The 18,483-nt window shown below is 35.8% G+C and overlaps 1 protein-coding gene across 5 annotated transcripts in view; it reads left to right on the forward strand.

Annotated features, from left to right (window-relative positions):
• Window positions 1-18,483, forward strand: part of SDCCAG8 (SHH signaling and ciliogenesis regulator SDCCAG8) — a 207,512-nt gene that overhangs the window by 22,744 nt on the left and 166,285 nt on the right. For all 5 annotated transcript variants that reach the window (XR_002138627.2, XM_074316832.1, XM_019746823.2 and 2 more), the window contains exons 6-8: window positions 8,381-8,521; window positions 14,270-14,334; window positions 16,372-16,560. Coding sequence is in view for 4 of the 5 variants with exons in the window: in XM_074316832.1 (XP_074172933.1) it covers window positions 8,381-8,521; window positions 14,270-14,334; window positions 16,372-16,560 (395 nt within the window). In the remaining variant the exon portion in view is untranslated. The remainder of the gene's footprint in view (window positions 1-8,380; window positions 8,522-14,269; window positions 14,335-16,371; window positions 16,561-18,483) is intronic.

Genomic DNA, 18,483 nt, shown 5'->3' on the forward strand with positions numbered 1-18,483 from the left:
AAAGAGTATTTAAACTTAATATCTCTTTAGGACTTGTCATGTACTTTGGCCTTTAAAAAGTTTTTCACTCTTGCGATAAGATGCAGTTAGTTCTTCACAGCTTGTCCTGCTTTAGGAGACAAATTCAGCTTTCTGTCCGGAAATTTTAGTTCTTACCCGTGACAGTTTTATTTTACAAGGGACTTTGGTGGTTTGGAAAGAGTTGTCATTAGTGAATCAGTTCTGTTAAGAAAACAAATGTGTGTCTTAATGTTTTACCTCGGTGTCCTCTAATTTTTGTTTTTGACATTTTTTATTGACCTGGCCTGATGTTTCATTTGTAATCCTTGAGTTCTGTGTGTTAGAATTTGCTATTTAGAAGTAGTTGCTTGTGTTGACTTTAAATAATGAAGTGGGCTGATATTTCAGTTTATTTTTCTGCAATTACATTTCAGTTTGCTCTCAACTGTTTTCCCTTCACTATATGACTTTTTCTGAATATTCATATTATTATGTTACTGGTAGTTAAAAATTCCATCTTAGTGGCTTATTATTTGAATGTCAATTTGAAGATGACATAGCCATACAAAAAGTACTCAGAAGTAGCTCATTTTAAAAATAAATACGTTCTTTTGCTTTTCTTTAAATATGTAGTCACTTAGCGAACTGTGATTCAATTATTCATAGCCTACAATATTTATACAATGGCAAAGAAGTAGAAAAAGGGGAAGTAAAGTGAGAAAGGAAATCAGGCAGACCAGTGAATCAGAAGGCAAGATAAGTGAGTAATATAAAAGGGGAAGGAAGTGGCTAAAGCACACATGCTTTGCCATGGGAACAAAGGAAACTTGCTAAGGAAAACTACAGCCATAATTGTAGAAAGGACAGAGTCTTAGAGAGGTTTTGTTTTTTTCAAACATTCCCATGAGTTAAATACAATGTAGATATTGAAATGATTGTTGCAGAGGTATCAGGTGATTTTGATAATCTATTTTAATGTTAGTCTTCTGTGTTATTTTGTTGTTACAGAATTGTCACCCCTACTTTTTACTTGTATAGGTGAACTGAGGCATGTCAGCAAACGGCATGGTGCTGCACTGAGTTATCATGCAAATGAAACTTTTTAGAGTATCTTAAATATAAACAGATCAAAAATAGTATCTTCATTTTTTTCCTCAACTTTTTTTTAATGAGTCTATTGCTATGTTGATGGTAGATCTTGCACAGCTATTGATGTATTTGAATATAGGTTTTCAGCTATTGATGTATTTGAATATAGGTTTTCAGCTTTTTTGAAAAATAGCTTAAATAGTTACATAGTAATACATAATTAATATTTACTGATGACCTCATGGTTATGAGGTTTGGGGCACTGTACTGAGCACTTTAATTACATATTATTGTTTCAGTTTTATAATAACATTTATTATGTCTATTTGCAGATGAGTAAATTAAGGTATACAGTGGTTAAGTAATCAGCATAACTGGTCTAATGGCACGAAGCTAGAAAATGGCAAACCTAAGACTCAAACATGGGGCTTTCTGATCCCCAAACCATTCACCTAGCCTCAGATTATACTGCCTTTCTATATAAATTAGGAATAGCTTATCAGTATTGAACCAAACCATGTTTGTTTGCCCTGAGATAAAAAATTCCCTTCAGAAGAGAAGAGACGAGCCTCCTTTTTTTTGTTCCTGAATTTTAGCTCTGGACTTAGGGAGTAGCCCACATGACTTTCGGCTTTTACCGAGTTTATGACCTAGCACCTGAAGAAGCAAGCAGATTGTTTTTTTAAAGCTAAAAATGTTTAAAGAATATTTCATTTCTATCTTCATTTTTCATCACTTTTCCTTACAAAATTTCCCTTCGTGGATGGCTTTTCTCAAAAAATTACATTAAAATATGCTACTCATTAGAAATCTTGGCATGTATACTCATTCAAAGATCTAAGATAAAATTTGTTATTTTTTTAGTAGCAAATTTCTCATTACAAAGTAGTCATGGGGACATAGGTTATAGCATAAGGAATATAGTCAATAATATTGTAATAACTGTATGGTGTCAGATGGGTATTATATTTATCGGGGTGATAGATGGGAGGGCATTGGGGGTCAGGGTGAAAAAGGTGAAGGGATTAAAAAGTATAAATTGGTAGTTACAAAATAGTCATGGGGATGTAAAGTAAAGCATAGGGAATATAGTCAATAATATGGTAATAACTACGTACGGTGCCAGGTGGGTACTAGACTAGTCAGGGAGATCACTTCTTAAGTTATACAAATACCTAACCACTATGCGGTACACCTGAAATTAATATAAAATAATATTGAATGGCAATTGTAATTGAAAAATGTCAAAAGGAGGGGGAAAGGTGAAGGGGAATAAGAGGTTCAAAGTTCCAGGTATAAAACAAATAATGGGGATGTAATGTACAGCACAGGGAATATGGTCAATAGTATTGTGATAGCATAATACGCTGGACTTACGGTGATCACTTTAGGTATATAAATGTTGAACAACTATTATATCCACCTAAAATTAGTGTAATAGTGTATCTTAGCTATATTTTAATAAAAGTCTTTTTTAAAAGTAGGCAAGTTCTTTCTTTGTTTGCAGATTCTAAGACAAAAGTACAGATTCCTCTAAAGCTAACTTGGTACTAGTAGGTGACTGAACGTGTGGGCATCAGTATTCTAATGGATCTTCATCACTAGGGAGGACAAGTTCCATGATCCTCAAAAACTGTGCTCATTTGTATCCTGTCTGAAATAAAGAAGAAAAGCAGCAATAACATAACAAATAACTTTACATTGTACCCTGTCTCGTTGGAAAGAATTGGTAAAGAGTTCCTTTATTTATGGGAATTTGGCTTAATATCTTACATCTAATATCTTTGTTCTAATACGAATATTCTTTTGAAATAGGAAAAAACACATCTTATAATACATGAATCTTAATGTGTCTAACCATAGGAATGGATTTAGAAATTTGTGGTGTAAAAGGCCTTACTTTTACAGGTGTAATGTAAAGAAATGCAGGCTATAAATAAAATTACAACAGGAAAAGATTCCTTAATAAACTAACCATGTACAAAATCAAGCTCCAGTCTACCAAGGGTGCCAAAAAAATGTATACACATTTTAAGAAAGGAACAAACTGTATTAAAATTGGAATATTCAATATGTACCAATAACAAAAGATGAATACAAGTCACGTTTGACTTCTGCAGTTACAAGAAGTGCTCAAAGTGGTTACCATCAGCATAATTTTAATAAGCTTTTTTTCCTTTCTTAAAATGTGTATACATTTTTTTGGCACCCTCTGTATTTACATTAACATCTTTCCTTTCCTTCTGTCAAATCACTTGTCATTCCCTTGTGCATTGTCGGATGTTCTAAATATTTATATTCTAAATGGTATGTTAAATTAATAATAATAATGATAAAAACATTTTGTGATGCCAAATTGTAAACATTGTAGAAGATGCAGGATTTCTTCAAGCAACAAAAGATTAGAGAAGCATCTAATCACATGCAGAGTGATTGACAAAGCTCTGTAGAGTCTGAGCAATAAACAACTACAGAAAATTGATGGTGACTCAGTAGAGGCTTCTACAGCAAGGAAACTGATAAATCCCCAGGCATTTTTTATTGGCAAACAGTTTCGATCCTTCTGTGCAAATCAAAGCTATACACCATGAAGGAAAGCAGTCGTGCTCTCATGTAATTGTCAGAAAACATACCCCCAAATCAATGTCTTTTGTGTCGTCTATTTGTCTCAGAATTAGCATGTAGTTACAAATGCAACCTGAATTTTGCTAACACAAAATAAAATTATTATAATAAATTTAGTTTCTGTCCTTTTCAAAAAGCCTGGCCACTTACCACACATTGAGTTTGACATTTTAGTAAAATGGCATATTCCTGCCAACAGTTAACCTCAGATAACTGGTTTTCTTATTCATTCATTTTATTGGATACCAAACTAGTGCAAATAAAAATGAAGTTCTAGAAGAAATTTTGTTCACAAAGAAGAATCTTCACCAACTCTGGTGAATTTTATAGTATATGCAGAATTATCTAATTTTAAAAAATGCATGTTGTGCGTCTGTGAGCATTTGAAAAGTTATTAACTATGTATGACGAGGATATGAATGCTTTCTATTTTCTACCTGTTTATCTCTATTTTCCATTATTTCCCTAGACTGAGCATGTATTACCCGTGTAATAAAACAAATCTAAAAAAATGTATTTACAAAGAGAAAAATAGAGGCTCTGATACTTGTCTGAATGCATGGCCTTTTGTTGTCTTTTTATGACAGTGTATTTCTGAGGCTTATGACAAAAACATACAAAGTATCCAACTGAAAAAGCTTTTAATCTCAAGCATTCAGACAAAAAATAATTTCAGTAAAGAGTATTTTTCCCATAGTTATAGTGCTTTGTTTTGATTATGAAGACAGAGGTTAGTTTTCAACATAACTGATCACTGAAATCTCTGAACCAGTGAAAGAAGAGTTTGATATTTAATAATAATGATTGCAATAATATCGTAACATAGATACTAATTACCAACCACAAACTGCCAGCTGCTATGTATGTGTATAATGTGTACATGTGATTCCATTGACTTTTGCTGTACCTAAAGGTGGCAGAGCTGGGATGTGTTTCCTGGCTTCTTTGCCACAGAAGCTATGTGTTTAATCCCAAGCCAATACAGACTCCACAGGGATTGTAAAACCGTCCAGTTAAGTGGGGGGGGGGAAAGAACAAACCCCGCCAATCTCAACTATTCCAACTTTCTCAAAAAAGACTTCAGGATGACATTGAAGTCACTCTGGACAAGCGTCTTCCCCTGATGTGTGAAATGGCATATCCTCTGCAGATACACCTCTCCAGTGGGGAGAGGGCAGCAGAAAATGTCAGTGCTCCCCCCACCTACTTCCTGGTCGCAGAGCCTCCCCAGATCCTGCACCTCTTCGTGGCAGCTCCCCTCCAGCTGCTGTAACTGGCTCTCTTTGAACTTGTCTGACCACACCTGTGGCTTCAGGACAGATCCAATGATTCAGGTCTCCCCCTCAGAGACTAGTGCATCATGGCCACTGTGATTGGTCAACTGTGGCAACCAAGACCACCCAATCAGAGACAACCAGACTCAATACTGGGATGCTGTTGGAAGAGTTTGTAAAGAGGAAATCTATTCATAAGGCTTTGCTCAGACAGTGGGATTTAAACTTGGAGCTTCTAGGCAACCATTTTCCAAGTGGAGAAAGTACCATTGAAAGCCAAAGCCAACACAAAGGAAAGAAACTTGGAATTCTTCACACGCATAGATCAAGTTATGCCTGATGCCAAAAATCCCTCTTTCAACATTTTAGTCAGTCAGTACTTCTTTTTGGCTTAAGCCTGTTTGAGTTATATTACTGTTGCTTTCAACCCAAAAGACTTGGCGGATAGATTCAGAATGCTTGGGTTCAAATGCTTGTTAGGTTACTTTCTGTCTGTGTGATTGAAACATATGATGTAGTGTATTATTTCTGGATATTGCACTTCATAGTTTAGCTATTTTAGAATTCTCAAAGCAAAGTATCAAAAAATACTCAAATGTTTAAAAAATTTTAAGTTTGAAATCTTATCAATAGTGCGTTTCGTGGCTTCATATCATGTTAACAAATTTCTAATGGGAAAAATATCAAAGTTTTATAAAATTTCACAGTTACTATTTAAATGCTGAGATTTTATTCAGATTCGTTACATCAATGCTAAATAAGGATGATTATCACTGGTAATGTGAGATATAAAATCAGAATGAAAGTAAAACACAGGTAACAAAAATACATATGTATTTTAACGAAAAGTTCTATTTTCTCAAGAACTTCTTATGAAGACACTAAATGAACTGCTTCAGATTTCATACCCTTTCTCTTTTCTGAAGCCATCCCAAATGGATCATGGGTGGAAAGAACTGGAATCAACAAAAGATGAAATTATTTTAGCAGTGAGCTTCAGTTTTTAAATTCAAGTTGTTTTTTCCAACATATACAAGTCTATGTAAATAACAATAATAATTATAGAGCTGTCATAAGAGAATGCTATTATTGCAGTATAGAGCAGAATGCAGCTCTCAGCTATAGTTTGTTATACCTTTACAAGCATGGATTTTCTCATTGATAGAATGGAGATTAATAATAGTACATAATTCATAGGATTCTTGTGAGGATTAAAGTATGTAATCCACGTCATGCATTTCACCTGCTTTCTAGCACACATTAAATAATGTGTTTGAGTGCTGATGATAAAATTAATGAAATAATTTAAGATAAAAATAAATAAAGCAGCAAATTTTCTGAGCCATTTCTTTCCATGTCTAGTCTCATCCCCTCCAATCCCAACCACTCTCTTCAGTTAAGAAATCAAAGGTTTCAGGGATCTTCAGGGGTGTAAATGTAATTAGATTTTTAAAGTCTTGGTAAAATACCATTCAAGTTTTTTTAAAGCTATCTGTGAAAGAGCAAAGTGTCAACTAGGCTAGCATTTCTTTCCAATGAATGACAATATTTTACATCATAAGGCAGCGATCTGAGGTTTACATGCTTTCTGCAGTTTTTCTGCAGGAAATTAATACCACCCTCCTTCACTGCTCTCCTAGGCAATTTTGAACACAGTCCATCTTGGGAGACTTGTCCCTACCTACAGAATCAAGTTCCAGCTTATGCCATTCTTTCCACACCCTTATTTGACTCTTTAACTTCACCTTCTGACACCCTTTCCTTATGCTTCAATGTCTAGTATTGCTGAATTGCCTGAGTCCCCTGCAGGCACCAGCCTATTTCACGCCTCTACACCTCTGTGACTTTTTCCAGATGTTCTCTCTTCCTGGCATGTCCTTCCCATCCAGCTTGCCTTATTTATCCTTCAAGATAATCACACCCGTGTCTCCTGAAAACCTTCGTTGAATCTCCCGTTGCTCTTACTGTCTCTCCTGTATTCTGGCATAGTCCCCCATGCACACCTCTGGCCTAACACCCTGTTAAATTGAAATTACTTGCTTAGATGTTTCTCTCCCTCATGAAACTCCTTGAGACTAAGATGGGTCTTGCTTATTTTTGCTCTGTAAGCGCTTAGCACAGTGCCGGGACATAGTAGGGATTATATACAGAAATGTTTGTATTAAACCAAACTTCCGGAAGAATATGGAGTAGAATTTCAGGATTCTCCTTTGGATGATTGTGGTTTACCACAGTCTAGGTGATATGATACTGAAGTATATAGTTCTGTGTTTGGGACCTGTCCTCTCTTTGAGTACTACCATGACTTTTGGCCGTTGGCGAGAGTTCAGTAATTATCTATTGAATTAAATTAACGTAAGCATTTCAGTCCTTGTTGCACACGTAAATTACCCAGATCTCTGGGCTGCTTATTTCACTGAATGTTGAGAGGGTGCCAAAGGGGGGCAGACTGATAGTGGGTACACCAATTTCCATCACTAGACCTGTTTTGTTTGTTTGATGAACCTTGAACCAGTATTGAACAGTGTTTCAAATGAAGACCCAGATATCTGGCTTATCTTTAAAAAAAAAACAAAATGAGAAGATTTGGTAATATGAGTTTGCGTTCACGTATGGCAGCCATTGACTGGAACTGAGTATTGGCAGCTGCTTTGGGTTTGTAATGGTTTGTAATGGTCCCCACCACTCCTTTTTGAATCCAACATGCAGGCCCCATGTCAGGTCTGTTTATCACCGGCACTGTTTTACTCAGAAAAGATAAATATTTTTCTGGGAAGGCAGAGAGCATAGTGGTGTAAGGCATGGTCTCTGGAGTCAGGTCACCAGGGTTCAGCTCCTAGCTGTGCCACTTCTTAGCCACCTCCTACAGTAGGGACTCTTAGCAAGTTACTCTGTGACTCAGTTTCCTCCTCTATAAAATGAAAATAACAATGAAACTTAGAGGGTTGTTGTAACGATTACATGAATATATGTGGAGCACATAAACAGTGTCTAGCACATAGCAAACACCATGTGTATTAACAGTTATTATTATTAGCCATGCCTTTATGTAATGTGGAAAATGAAAGAGAAACCAAGAGAGAGCTATGTGTTTCAAGAGTATATATCTTCAGAGAAGCAAGAGATAAGTTCCTTTGTTGAATACACTGGCATCTAGCCCCCTTTGCTCATTTACATTATTGTCTGTATGTGGAGGAATTTGACTTTGTAACACTTGCTGTGGAATATGACCCTAGTAGCCAGAAAATGTAAAATCATTCTTGATTTCTGGTTTAGAGGCATCGGCTTTTTGATTCTTACATCACAGATGAGAATCAGTGTTCCATTTGTAAAGCATGCACGTTGATTGAAAGTTAAATGTCGATTGCAATTACTGACATATTTTATTTTAGGGAAACATACAGAATTCTTGGATTACAACAGGTGAAGATTCCAGGGTGGAGGAAGATGCCAAGAAATCATTTTCCCACAGCAACGCAGATGTTCCCAAAGCTGCACCTGGTGGGGAGGCCGAGAAATGGAAGCTGGATTTGGTGAGACTTTGGGTGCTTTTCCCTTACGCACCCACTCTTTTTTTTGTGCTTTTTAAAATTGTGGTCAACGTACATAACATAAAATTTAGATTGTAAATATTCACCACGTAACCATTTTAAGTGTACAATTCATTTGCATCAATTACAGTCACAATGTTGTGAAACCATCAAGACCATCCATTTCCAGAACTTTTTCATGACCTCAAACATTTAAGACTCTGTCCCCATTAAACAATAACTCCCATTCTCCTCTTTCCCCAGTCCCTGGTAACTTCTTCTACTTTCTATCTCTATGAATTTGCCTATTCTGGGTACCTGACATAAGTGGAATCAAACAGTATGCTTATTTGTCCTTCTTTTATGTCTGGTATATTTCATTTAGCATAACGCCTTCAAGGTTCATCCATGTTGTAGCATGTGTCATAATTGCGTCCCTTCATAAGGGTAAATACTATTCCATTGTATGTTTATTCATTCATTTGTTGATGGACTTTTGGGTTGTTTCCACCTGTTGGCTCTTGTGAATAAGGCTGCTATGACCATCAATGCAAAATATCTGTTTGAGTCCCTACTTTCAATTCTATTGGATAAGGACCCAGAAGTGGAATTGTTGGATCATACGATAATTCTTCATTCTTTTTGCTTTCTTCTCCTCAGACTCAGTGATTACAACTGTCCTATCTTCAAGTTTGCTGATTCTTTGTTCTGCTGTTCAAGTCTGCTCTTTAATCCCTTTGGTGAATTTTTCATTTCAGTTGTTATACTTTTCAGCTCCAGAATTTCTGTGTAGTTCCTTTTTATAATTTGTTTTCCTAATTTCTTTTAGTTCTTTGTCCATGTTTTCTCTTAGCTGTTTGAGCATTTTTAAGACAGTTGTTTTAAAATTTTTGTCTAGTAAGTCTGATGTCTATAGTTTCTTAAAAATAGTTTCTGTCGATTTATTCTGTTCCTTTGAATGGGCCCCATTTTACTGTTTCTTCGTGTGCTTTGTGACTTATTTTGTTGTTGTTGAAAATTGGTAGTTGAACTGAATCGTTATACTGTGGTAACTCAAATACCCCATTTCCTCCAAGGTTTTCTGTCTTTCTTGTTGTCAAATGCTGTAATAGTTCTTTTGTTTTAAGACTTTTCCAAACTATTTTTGTAAAGACTATTCTTTGTTATGTGTGATCACTGAAGTCTCTGTTTCATTAGCTGATGTTTGACAGAGAGTCATTGAATGCCAGGAGCTAAAACAACCAACCAACCAACCAACCAACCAACCAACCAACCAACCAACCAACCAACCACAAAAACACACACTAAGGAAGGACAGAACCACCACTTCTCCCAGGCTTTGCAGATTGGCTCTGTGCTGGGGCAGTCCATCACCATTTAGTCAGGCTTGCTCTGAGCCTGGGGATCAGCCTGAAGTGAAAGCTTACTCAGGACTGTTCTGCATGTGTGTCTTCCCTGGGCATGCTGTGGCTTTCTAAATTCCCCTGTATACACAGCTGCTTTTGAATATCCTCATTTCCCAAAGAGTTTAAAATAATTTCATTTTAAGATCAAGTGGTACTTTTAAATCCTTTGATCTGGGTAACAAACCTTTTGTCTTTCTCTTGCTTGGTCTTCTTTGCATTAAATTTGACATGGCAGAATCAGTCAACAATGATGAAAATGTAAAAATAGCATTGTACCTGGATGAGTCATAGTTCAGCTTTCATTACAATCTATAGGTGTTATTGTTAACAGTTTTCTAAAGGCTCTTTCTGGTCCTAATCTCCCTCCCCTTTCTCAATCCCTAATCCAAGCTTTATTCTATTATTTAGGAAAGAGTTCCTTTCTTTAAAAAGTATCGGAAAGACTAAATTGTGTGTTTTTTCTTCAGCTGAATAATCTATGATAATCACTAATACCCAAAACACAAAACCATTTTCTTGAGCCATCCAGAATTTGCCTCTAACTGTCTTGCCAGATTTCTGTGTCACTCTCACAAATACAGCTGTAGGCACACAGACCATTTACTAGTTCATAACTGTATTATCTGCTTCTAGTTTTCTTTGAATAACTGGCTTTGGTTTTTGCAATCATCCCAACTTAAAATGTTTTCTTCTTATCTTCTACCTATCAAAATGTTTTCAGCCTGCAAGGCTCAGTTCAAATGGCCCCTCCCATTCCACCTTCCCTCATCACATACTTCCCACTCCTCCTTTTCCCACATTAGAATTAATTTCTCTTTTATATCTCCTTTTAGTGTTGTGTTTAGAACTGTTACACAGAGGGTGCAAAAAAAATGTATACACATTTTAAGAAAGAAAAAAACTGTATTAAAATTGTAGTTCTCAACATATACTGTTAACAAAAAATGAATACAAGTCATGTGTATACATTTTTTGGCACCCCCGGTAGATTCATTTTTTTCCTATGTCCAAGGTCGATCCCTGCATCTGTGTGCTCTGTGTTCCAAATCTTTCACTTTTTTCAAGGGTTTCACTCTTGCAAGTATCTTCTCTTGGACTTTTATCTTTTATCCCACTTTATTGCATTATTCTCAACAGAATGTATGCCTTAATAGCTCCCATCTTAAAGCAAACAAATACAAAATATATTCTCCTGACCCTACATACCCTTCGAACCATCCCCCAACTATTGCTCCCCCAAATATCAAAACCTTTCCAACAGTTGTCTTTATTTGCGTCTCCATTCCTCACCATCCACTCATTTCCTCTTCAACACACTTTATTTGAGCTTCTACCACCTGTATTCCCCTAAACCTTTTCTTGTAAGGACATTAATGACCTCCACATATCAATCATCATCTTCTGAACCTTACAGCACATTCCATAATATTTACATTGGTTGATCATGCCATCCTCCTTTAACTTTTCTAATGACTCGGTTTAACATACATTCAAAAAAGTGCACAAAACAATTTACAGCTTAACGATTTATCTCTAAATGAACACCCGTGTAATTGTCACCTGTAAGATGTGTAGCATTGCCATGTCCCAGAAGCCCTCTTCACGCCCACTGCCAATCACTGCCTCCTTATTCCCCTAAGCTCATCATTATCTTGACTTTTTTGAAAGTTGCCTAAGTGTGACCCTTAAACATTCCAGTTGATTTGTGCCCGTTTTTTTAAAACATTATATAAATGGGGTCACCCGGTATGTATTTTTTGTGTCTGGCTTCTTTTATTCAACATTGTATTTGTTAGATTCATACACATTGAAAGTGGTAGAATTGTTCATTTTCATTGGTGGATCTACCGTGTGAATATACTGCAATGTGTTCATCCAATTTACTAGTGATGGACATTTGTGTTGTTTCCAGTTTGGGGCTATTGTGAATCTTGCTATTGTGTGCATTGCACGCACTTACATTGGGTATGTGTCTTAGAGTGGAACTGCAGGTCTTAGGGTATGTATGTGTGTGTATGTTCAAGAGGAGGTTAAAGCAAACTTTCCAAGGTGATTTTTTTTCAGTTTACACTTCTACCAGCAACATATGAGTGATACCATGGCTTATGTCCTTGCCAACACAGTATATATTGTCAGTTTTTCTGGTGGGCTTGCAGTGCTATCTCATTGTGATTTTCATTTGCATTTCTCTGATTACTTGTGTGATTGAATACCTTTTGATATATTTATTGGTCATTTGGTGCCCTCCTTTGTGAAATTCCTGATCAAATATCCTATTCATTATTTTGAGTCATCCGACATTGATTATTTGAACTTCTTTATATATTTTGGATACAAGCCCTTTGTTGGTTGTATCTAGTGTAAATGTATTTTCCCATTCTGTGGCTTGCTTCTAACTCTCTTGATTTCTTTCTTCCTTTTCTTTCCTTTCCCTTCTTTCCTCTCCCATTTTTCCCTCCCCTCATTTCCTAAGTCCTCATTGCTGGTACAGAGAAAAGCATATATATTTTTGTATTTTGACTGATTCCCACTTTCTCTTGATTAGTGTTAGCAGGGTATGGTATCTTTTTTCTCTATCCTTTTCATTTTAACATATTTGTGTCTTCATATTTAATCTGTGTTTCTTGTGGACAACAGATAGCTGATTTTGGCTTTTTTATCCAATCTAACATCTACTTTTTAAATGTGATTATTTATACACTTGTGTCTAAATCTACTATGTTGCTATTTGGTTCTTTTCCCCCCATCTGTTATTTTGTCCCCCTTTTCCTCCTTTTCTGTGTTCTTTTGAATTAGTTGAATATTTTTATGATTCCATTTTTCCTCCCTTAATCAGTCTGAAAAACTCCTTAGCACCAATATTCACCTGGCTACTCAATTTGGGAACCTGGGATTATATTTAATGCCGTTTTCTCCTCCATATCTATTGAGTCATAAAATTCTGTCAATTTCACTTTTTTATATAGCTCTGTATTAAATTATTTCTTTCTATACTTACTGCTTGATTATTCTTATTCATGTGCTTATCTCTTACCTATGTATTTACAATGGCTTCTGTATTGGTCTGCCTTTTTCCACACTTTAGAGTGATTTAAGATTCAAATTTGACAAAAAGTTTTCAGTGTTCATCCAATGCCTCTACTCTATGGAGACTACATGAGTTGTCTAAATAGAGGTCTTAATATTTTTATTCTTCCCACAGCCCAACCTTACCTACTTAACCCATCTCTGTCCACTTTTCCACCTAGTATTTTACATCTCCAGCCTTGTGCCTTACTCTGTTGGAAATTATCCTTTAAATCTTAGCACATTCTCCGTGAAGTTTTCTCTACTTCTCTTTGGCTGAATTACAGATTCCTGCCTCTCTGATTTCATTTTACCTTCTATATACCTCAATAGCGTAAACTATGTATAATTGAATATTCATCTCTCTTTCTATTCCTTCCTAGAATCTAAGTTCCTTGAAGTTAGGCATCTTCGTGTTAGATACCCAATAAATATTTGTTGAATGAAAGAATAACTGGTTACCAGGAGAGGCTTATAGATAGTTTCATCTGTCATATGATTTATAACTTCATGCAGTTGTATGTCATACATACATATCTATTGTATATTAAATATACAGCAATCACAATAGGGGATTCCAATAGGATTTGATCCTTGCCCTCACTGACCTTATTGATTATAATTGGTTTGTCCCAGCATCACACTTTTTAAAGTAAGACCTGACTTATACAATTTTGGGGAAAAAAAATTGTCAGTTATTGTCCTTTTATGACTCAGTAGTTCTTTGTTTGTTTGTTTTAAATTATAATTTATTGGGGTGATAATGGTTAGTGAATTACGTAAGTTTCAAGTGTACAATTGTGTAATACATTATCTATATATCACATTGTGTGTTCACCACCCAGAGTCAGTTCTCCTTCTGTCACCATATATTTGGCTCCGTTTACCCTCATCTACCACCCCCCTCCTCCTCCCTTACTCTCTGGTAACCACTAAACTATTGTCTGTGTCTATGAGTTTTTCTTTGTCTTATTCCTTTGTTGCTTTCAGTCTTATATCCCATATATCAGTGAAATCATATGGTTCTTGACTTTTTCTGTCTGACTTATTTTGCTTTGCATAATAATATCAAGATCCATCCATGTTGTTGCAAATGGAACTATTTCATCTTTTCTTATGGCAGAATAGTATTCCATTGTGTGTATGCGTATGTGTGTTTTCTGAGACAACACATTATTTTTCCTCTTGAGTACAAAGAAACAAACATTGAGTTTACTTAAAATATGCTCATAAAACATAAGACATGGAGGAAATGTAGTTTTGTTGTTTTTTTTTAAAGGAGAGGCTGAAACTTATTTATGAGGAAAAGAGTGAAATCCTGGAATCTCAATTAAAGCTTTTGAGGTAAAGTATTATCATCCATTTAAGTCATAGCATAATGATCTTAAAATATATTTGACTGTTTGCTGAAGTCCAGGTTTTAGTCAATATAAGAATTACTTGATGACATTTTATTTGCAATATAAAACATTTGCAATATAAAACATTTTAATAATTCCAATTTGAAATAAAATTTAAAATCTTCAGGCCATGTATTTTCTAGAGACATCTAGAGATGTCTCTAGACATCTAAGAACTCAAAACTCATGGCTTTCACTGCTCATGTTACTGTTCGCCTATTTTAATCTGTCCTTATGCTTTTCATACCATATCTTTATTCATTTTAGGATTTCTATAGAGATTTTTACTTTTTCATTAAGAAACTTAATGTTTAAAAAGTGGTCTAATTATTGCTTTCTTGCTTTTTATCTTTGTTATATTTTGATATCTACTGTGTTTTGATTTTTTTGGTTTTTAAAGTAATATATTTCTAGCTCATTATATTTATTATATACATTATTAAACAATGTGATTTATTTTGGCTTATTCAGATTTCAAATATGCCATCTTTAATTACATTAAAATACCACCTTACAATGAACTGGGCTTTGCTCCCTGCATCCTTCTATTTCTTCATTTTCTTTTCGTATAATTTAAGACTATTGAAAGAGGCATTTTCTCAAAGAAAGAAAGAAAATCACTACTCTCAGAAACTCTGGCTTTATGGTAATTCTTTTTTTTTCTTTTTCTTTTTTGCCATTTCAAGTAACCAGAGCTACTTGAGTGTTTTGAACTTGCACCTGACAGAAATAGTCATGGAGACCCTTTGACTTTGGAATGTGCTTCCAAGGTTCTTTTTACAAAGCCTTTGAACGTCCAGACTGTTTTTCTATGTGAACTTAAAAAGAAAACTTATTATGTCAGAGATATTATCTTGGGAATAGGGCAAAAACAGCTCCATGTTTTTTCAACTTCATACTGTCATTCGATTAGCTTTTTTAACCTTTTGATTGCCTGTGGATCTTTTCCACCTCCCGCAGGCTGCCTGAAAGCTCCCCAGGTCCCAGGAATTGAGGTAGTGTGGGATGGCCAGGTGCCTTAATTACTGGCTTTTCCTCTGGGGCAGTGAGCAAGTTAGGAGAGCTCTAGGTCCCTGAGTATAATAGAAACACAACAGAGAGTAGACGAGCCAGAGATAAAGTGCTTGCCTTCCGTCCAACAACTTAAGGGCAACTTTCCCCTTTTTTTGAGTTGGGAAGCTTCTCTATACAATAGGGAAGGCATGTCTGTGCAGGGAAGCTCAGTTCCCCAAGGTGACTTGACCAAAACTTGGAGAAAAACGTCCTCCAAGGACTATCCCACAAAATAAAAACAAACAAACAAAACACACAGAATTTCTCTGCCCATTTTTTAGCAAGCTGCATATTTCTAGCTAATAGCTGTTACTTACAAAATCTTAAGACTGGAAAGTTCCATAGCACTTCTTTCTGTAGCCTGCTCTCTTTTGGAACAGTTCTGTGTAGAACTTTATGGTTAGAAAGTTCTTCAATGTTTTTGAGGAAAAATGGGCAACAATGAATTAGTTGTGGAGAAAATCCGTGCCCTTTAGTTGATCCTTTAAGGTACTCTATAAACGTTAAGGGGTTAACACTTGAAATTGGGTATTCCCCTCAATTCAAGAATGTTTGTTATGTCATCCCACCCCCTTATTAAGTGAAACTATTTAGAATTTTCATTTGGAATTTTATTTTTGTTTTGTGGGTAATGTAATGGAGATGGGATCCTGTGAAAAGAGAGCCAATATCATAGGCAGACTAATTTTATAAGAACTTGGGCTAGTTCTTCTTTAGTATAGTCAAGTCTCAGTTTATTCCAAGTGTCCATTAGGATAATCACAGCTACAATTCAGGGTAGTGATGAGAGTTACTAAGTCATTGTATGTAAAGCATCTCATAAGGCAGACACCCATAAATAATAGTAATGATAAGTCTGATGAGACGCTGGGAAATAGTGTACTTTTATGTCGCCATTTACTGGAATTTGTTTCCCTTTTCTTTTTAGGAAAGACTTAGCTGAATCTCAGAAAAATTGTGAAGATCTTAAAGAGCGACTAAAGCACAAAGAGTCTCTTCTTGCTGCTAATATCTCTAACCGTGTTGGTGGTCTTTGTTTGAAATGCGCTCAGCACGAAGCTGTCCTTTCCCAAACCCATAATAATGTTCACATGCAGACCATTGAGAGACTGACAAAGTAAGTATGCTTCTCCGTGTGGCGTCTTTGGCAACGTGGAGATTATCTTGAAAGGGGCATTGTGCTAAATCACATGTGATTAGTGTGAAGCTGCAGATAAAATGGGTTTTAAAAGCTTCCTTCATGTAGCTTTCTTGACGATGGAATAGGCAAGTTCTGCCAACGGTGGGGGTAACATGTCCCTTTGGAGAAGTAATTTTCTCTCTCTCGGTTTCAGTCTCATCCTGAAGTGAGAAAATTGAAGTAGATAGTCTTTACCATTCGGTTCATTTCTATGACTCTGTAATTATAAGTCCAGCACTATTCTTAACAAAACTGAGTTGCGAGGAATCCTTTTGATTTTGCCGTATCTTGGATTTCCCTGTTATCATTTAGGAAGAGTGAGTTATTACTGTGTGTGCAGCATGTGAAGGAGTTTATAGTGCATTGGAAGAAGGCCCCACCACATCCCAGTATTAATTAATATTCAAGGATCAACTGAGGACAAGTTATCAATGAGCTTTTATGTAGTCAGTTTTCTTCTAGGCTGAAATACTGCAGGTCTCTGTGTACATCTATTTTTGTTCTGTTTTCACTACTCCAGAGGAAGTCTTTTCCTGTGAAAATTTTATTCTGTGAAAGTTGAAAATTCTTATTTAATATATTATCCAATGATGATTTATAGGGTGTGTTCTACCAGGCCCTCTACTTTTCTGTGTGCCCCAAGTCACCTCTCTATGTCTGTTTGGGCTCATTTCCTCTTGGAAGTGTTCTCACACCAGCCTTGCTCCATTTTTGCCTCAACTGACTTACGCTCCTCTCTTCTGTGATTTTATTAATATAATATATTCTGTATACCTGGAGGCAGCAACTATGTTATGTTTATTTTTGTATCCCTGGCTTCTAGCCCCATACCTGCGGTAAGCACTCAGTGAATGCTTACGGTTCACATGACAAGGCCTTGGGCATTTACTGCTTAACAGTCAGAGATCCTCCAGCTGAAACTGGTGTGGAGAATGGAAAGACCATAGTCATTAATGTCAGACCGGTTTTGCTCTATGTTTTAACCTTTGACCAAATTTCTTCTGAGTATGGAGTCTCCTATTGTTTGGAGGACTATTACCTGCCTCCTGGGATTTCACTGAGCCAGCTTAGCCTGTGGCTAGAGTCAAACTGCCTGGATTCATATTCTGGTTCTACTGCTAACTTACTATGTCCCCTCACAAAAGTTACTTACCCTCTTGTGTCTCAATGGCCCCGTTTTTAAAATGGAGATTAAAGTACCTAACTGAAAGTGTTATTTTGAGGGGTTAAAGAATACCTATATAGTGCTTAAAACAGTTCCTGCTCTATAGTATTCGTTCCCCACTTATTAAAACCCTTCCACACCCCCATACAGAGCAATTGAACCGCCTGGAAGCCCTGCTTTCCACACATGACTAAGCTACTTGTTGTTATACAAAAACTGAATTTCTCCAGTGTGGACTGACTGGTACTTGTTATGATCAGCACTGATGGTCCTGTTTCTGTTAAATATTATATTAATTATTAATTTATATTGCTAAATTATTCATATAGATTCCATATCAATATAAATCTATTAAATATATTTCGGATCCAATTAACATGTAGTAAACATTTGTTATAGACCAAGGAGTGCCAGGCAATTTAAAAATATAACCTCTTTTAATCTCAGTAAAGCATTTGTGAGGTTATCTCCATTTTATAGCTCGTTTATATTTCAGGGGGGGAAAAAAAAGGATAGAACTGTACCTCACAAAAATAAATTCAAGATGGTTTAAAATCCCTGATGTAATTCTGACTATAGAAGTATTAGAAGAAAATATAGAAAAATATCTTAATTGCCTTGGGCTATTTAAAGTCCTGAGCATGACACAAAGAATGAAAATCATAAAGGAAAAAAAAAAAGATACATTTTACTTG

Source organism: Rhinolophus sinicus, linkage group LG12, assembly GCF_036562045.2.
Source record: "Rhinolophus sinicus isolate RSC01 linkage group LG12, ASM3656204v1, whole genome shotgun sequence".
NCBI lineage: Eukaryota > Metazoa > Chordata > Mammalia > Chiroptera > Rhinolophidae > Rhinolophus > Rhinolophus sinicus.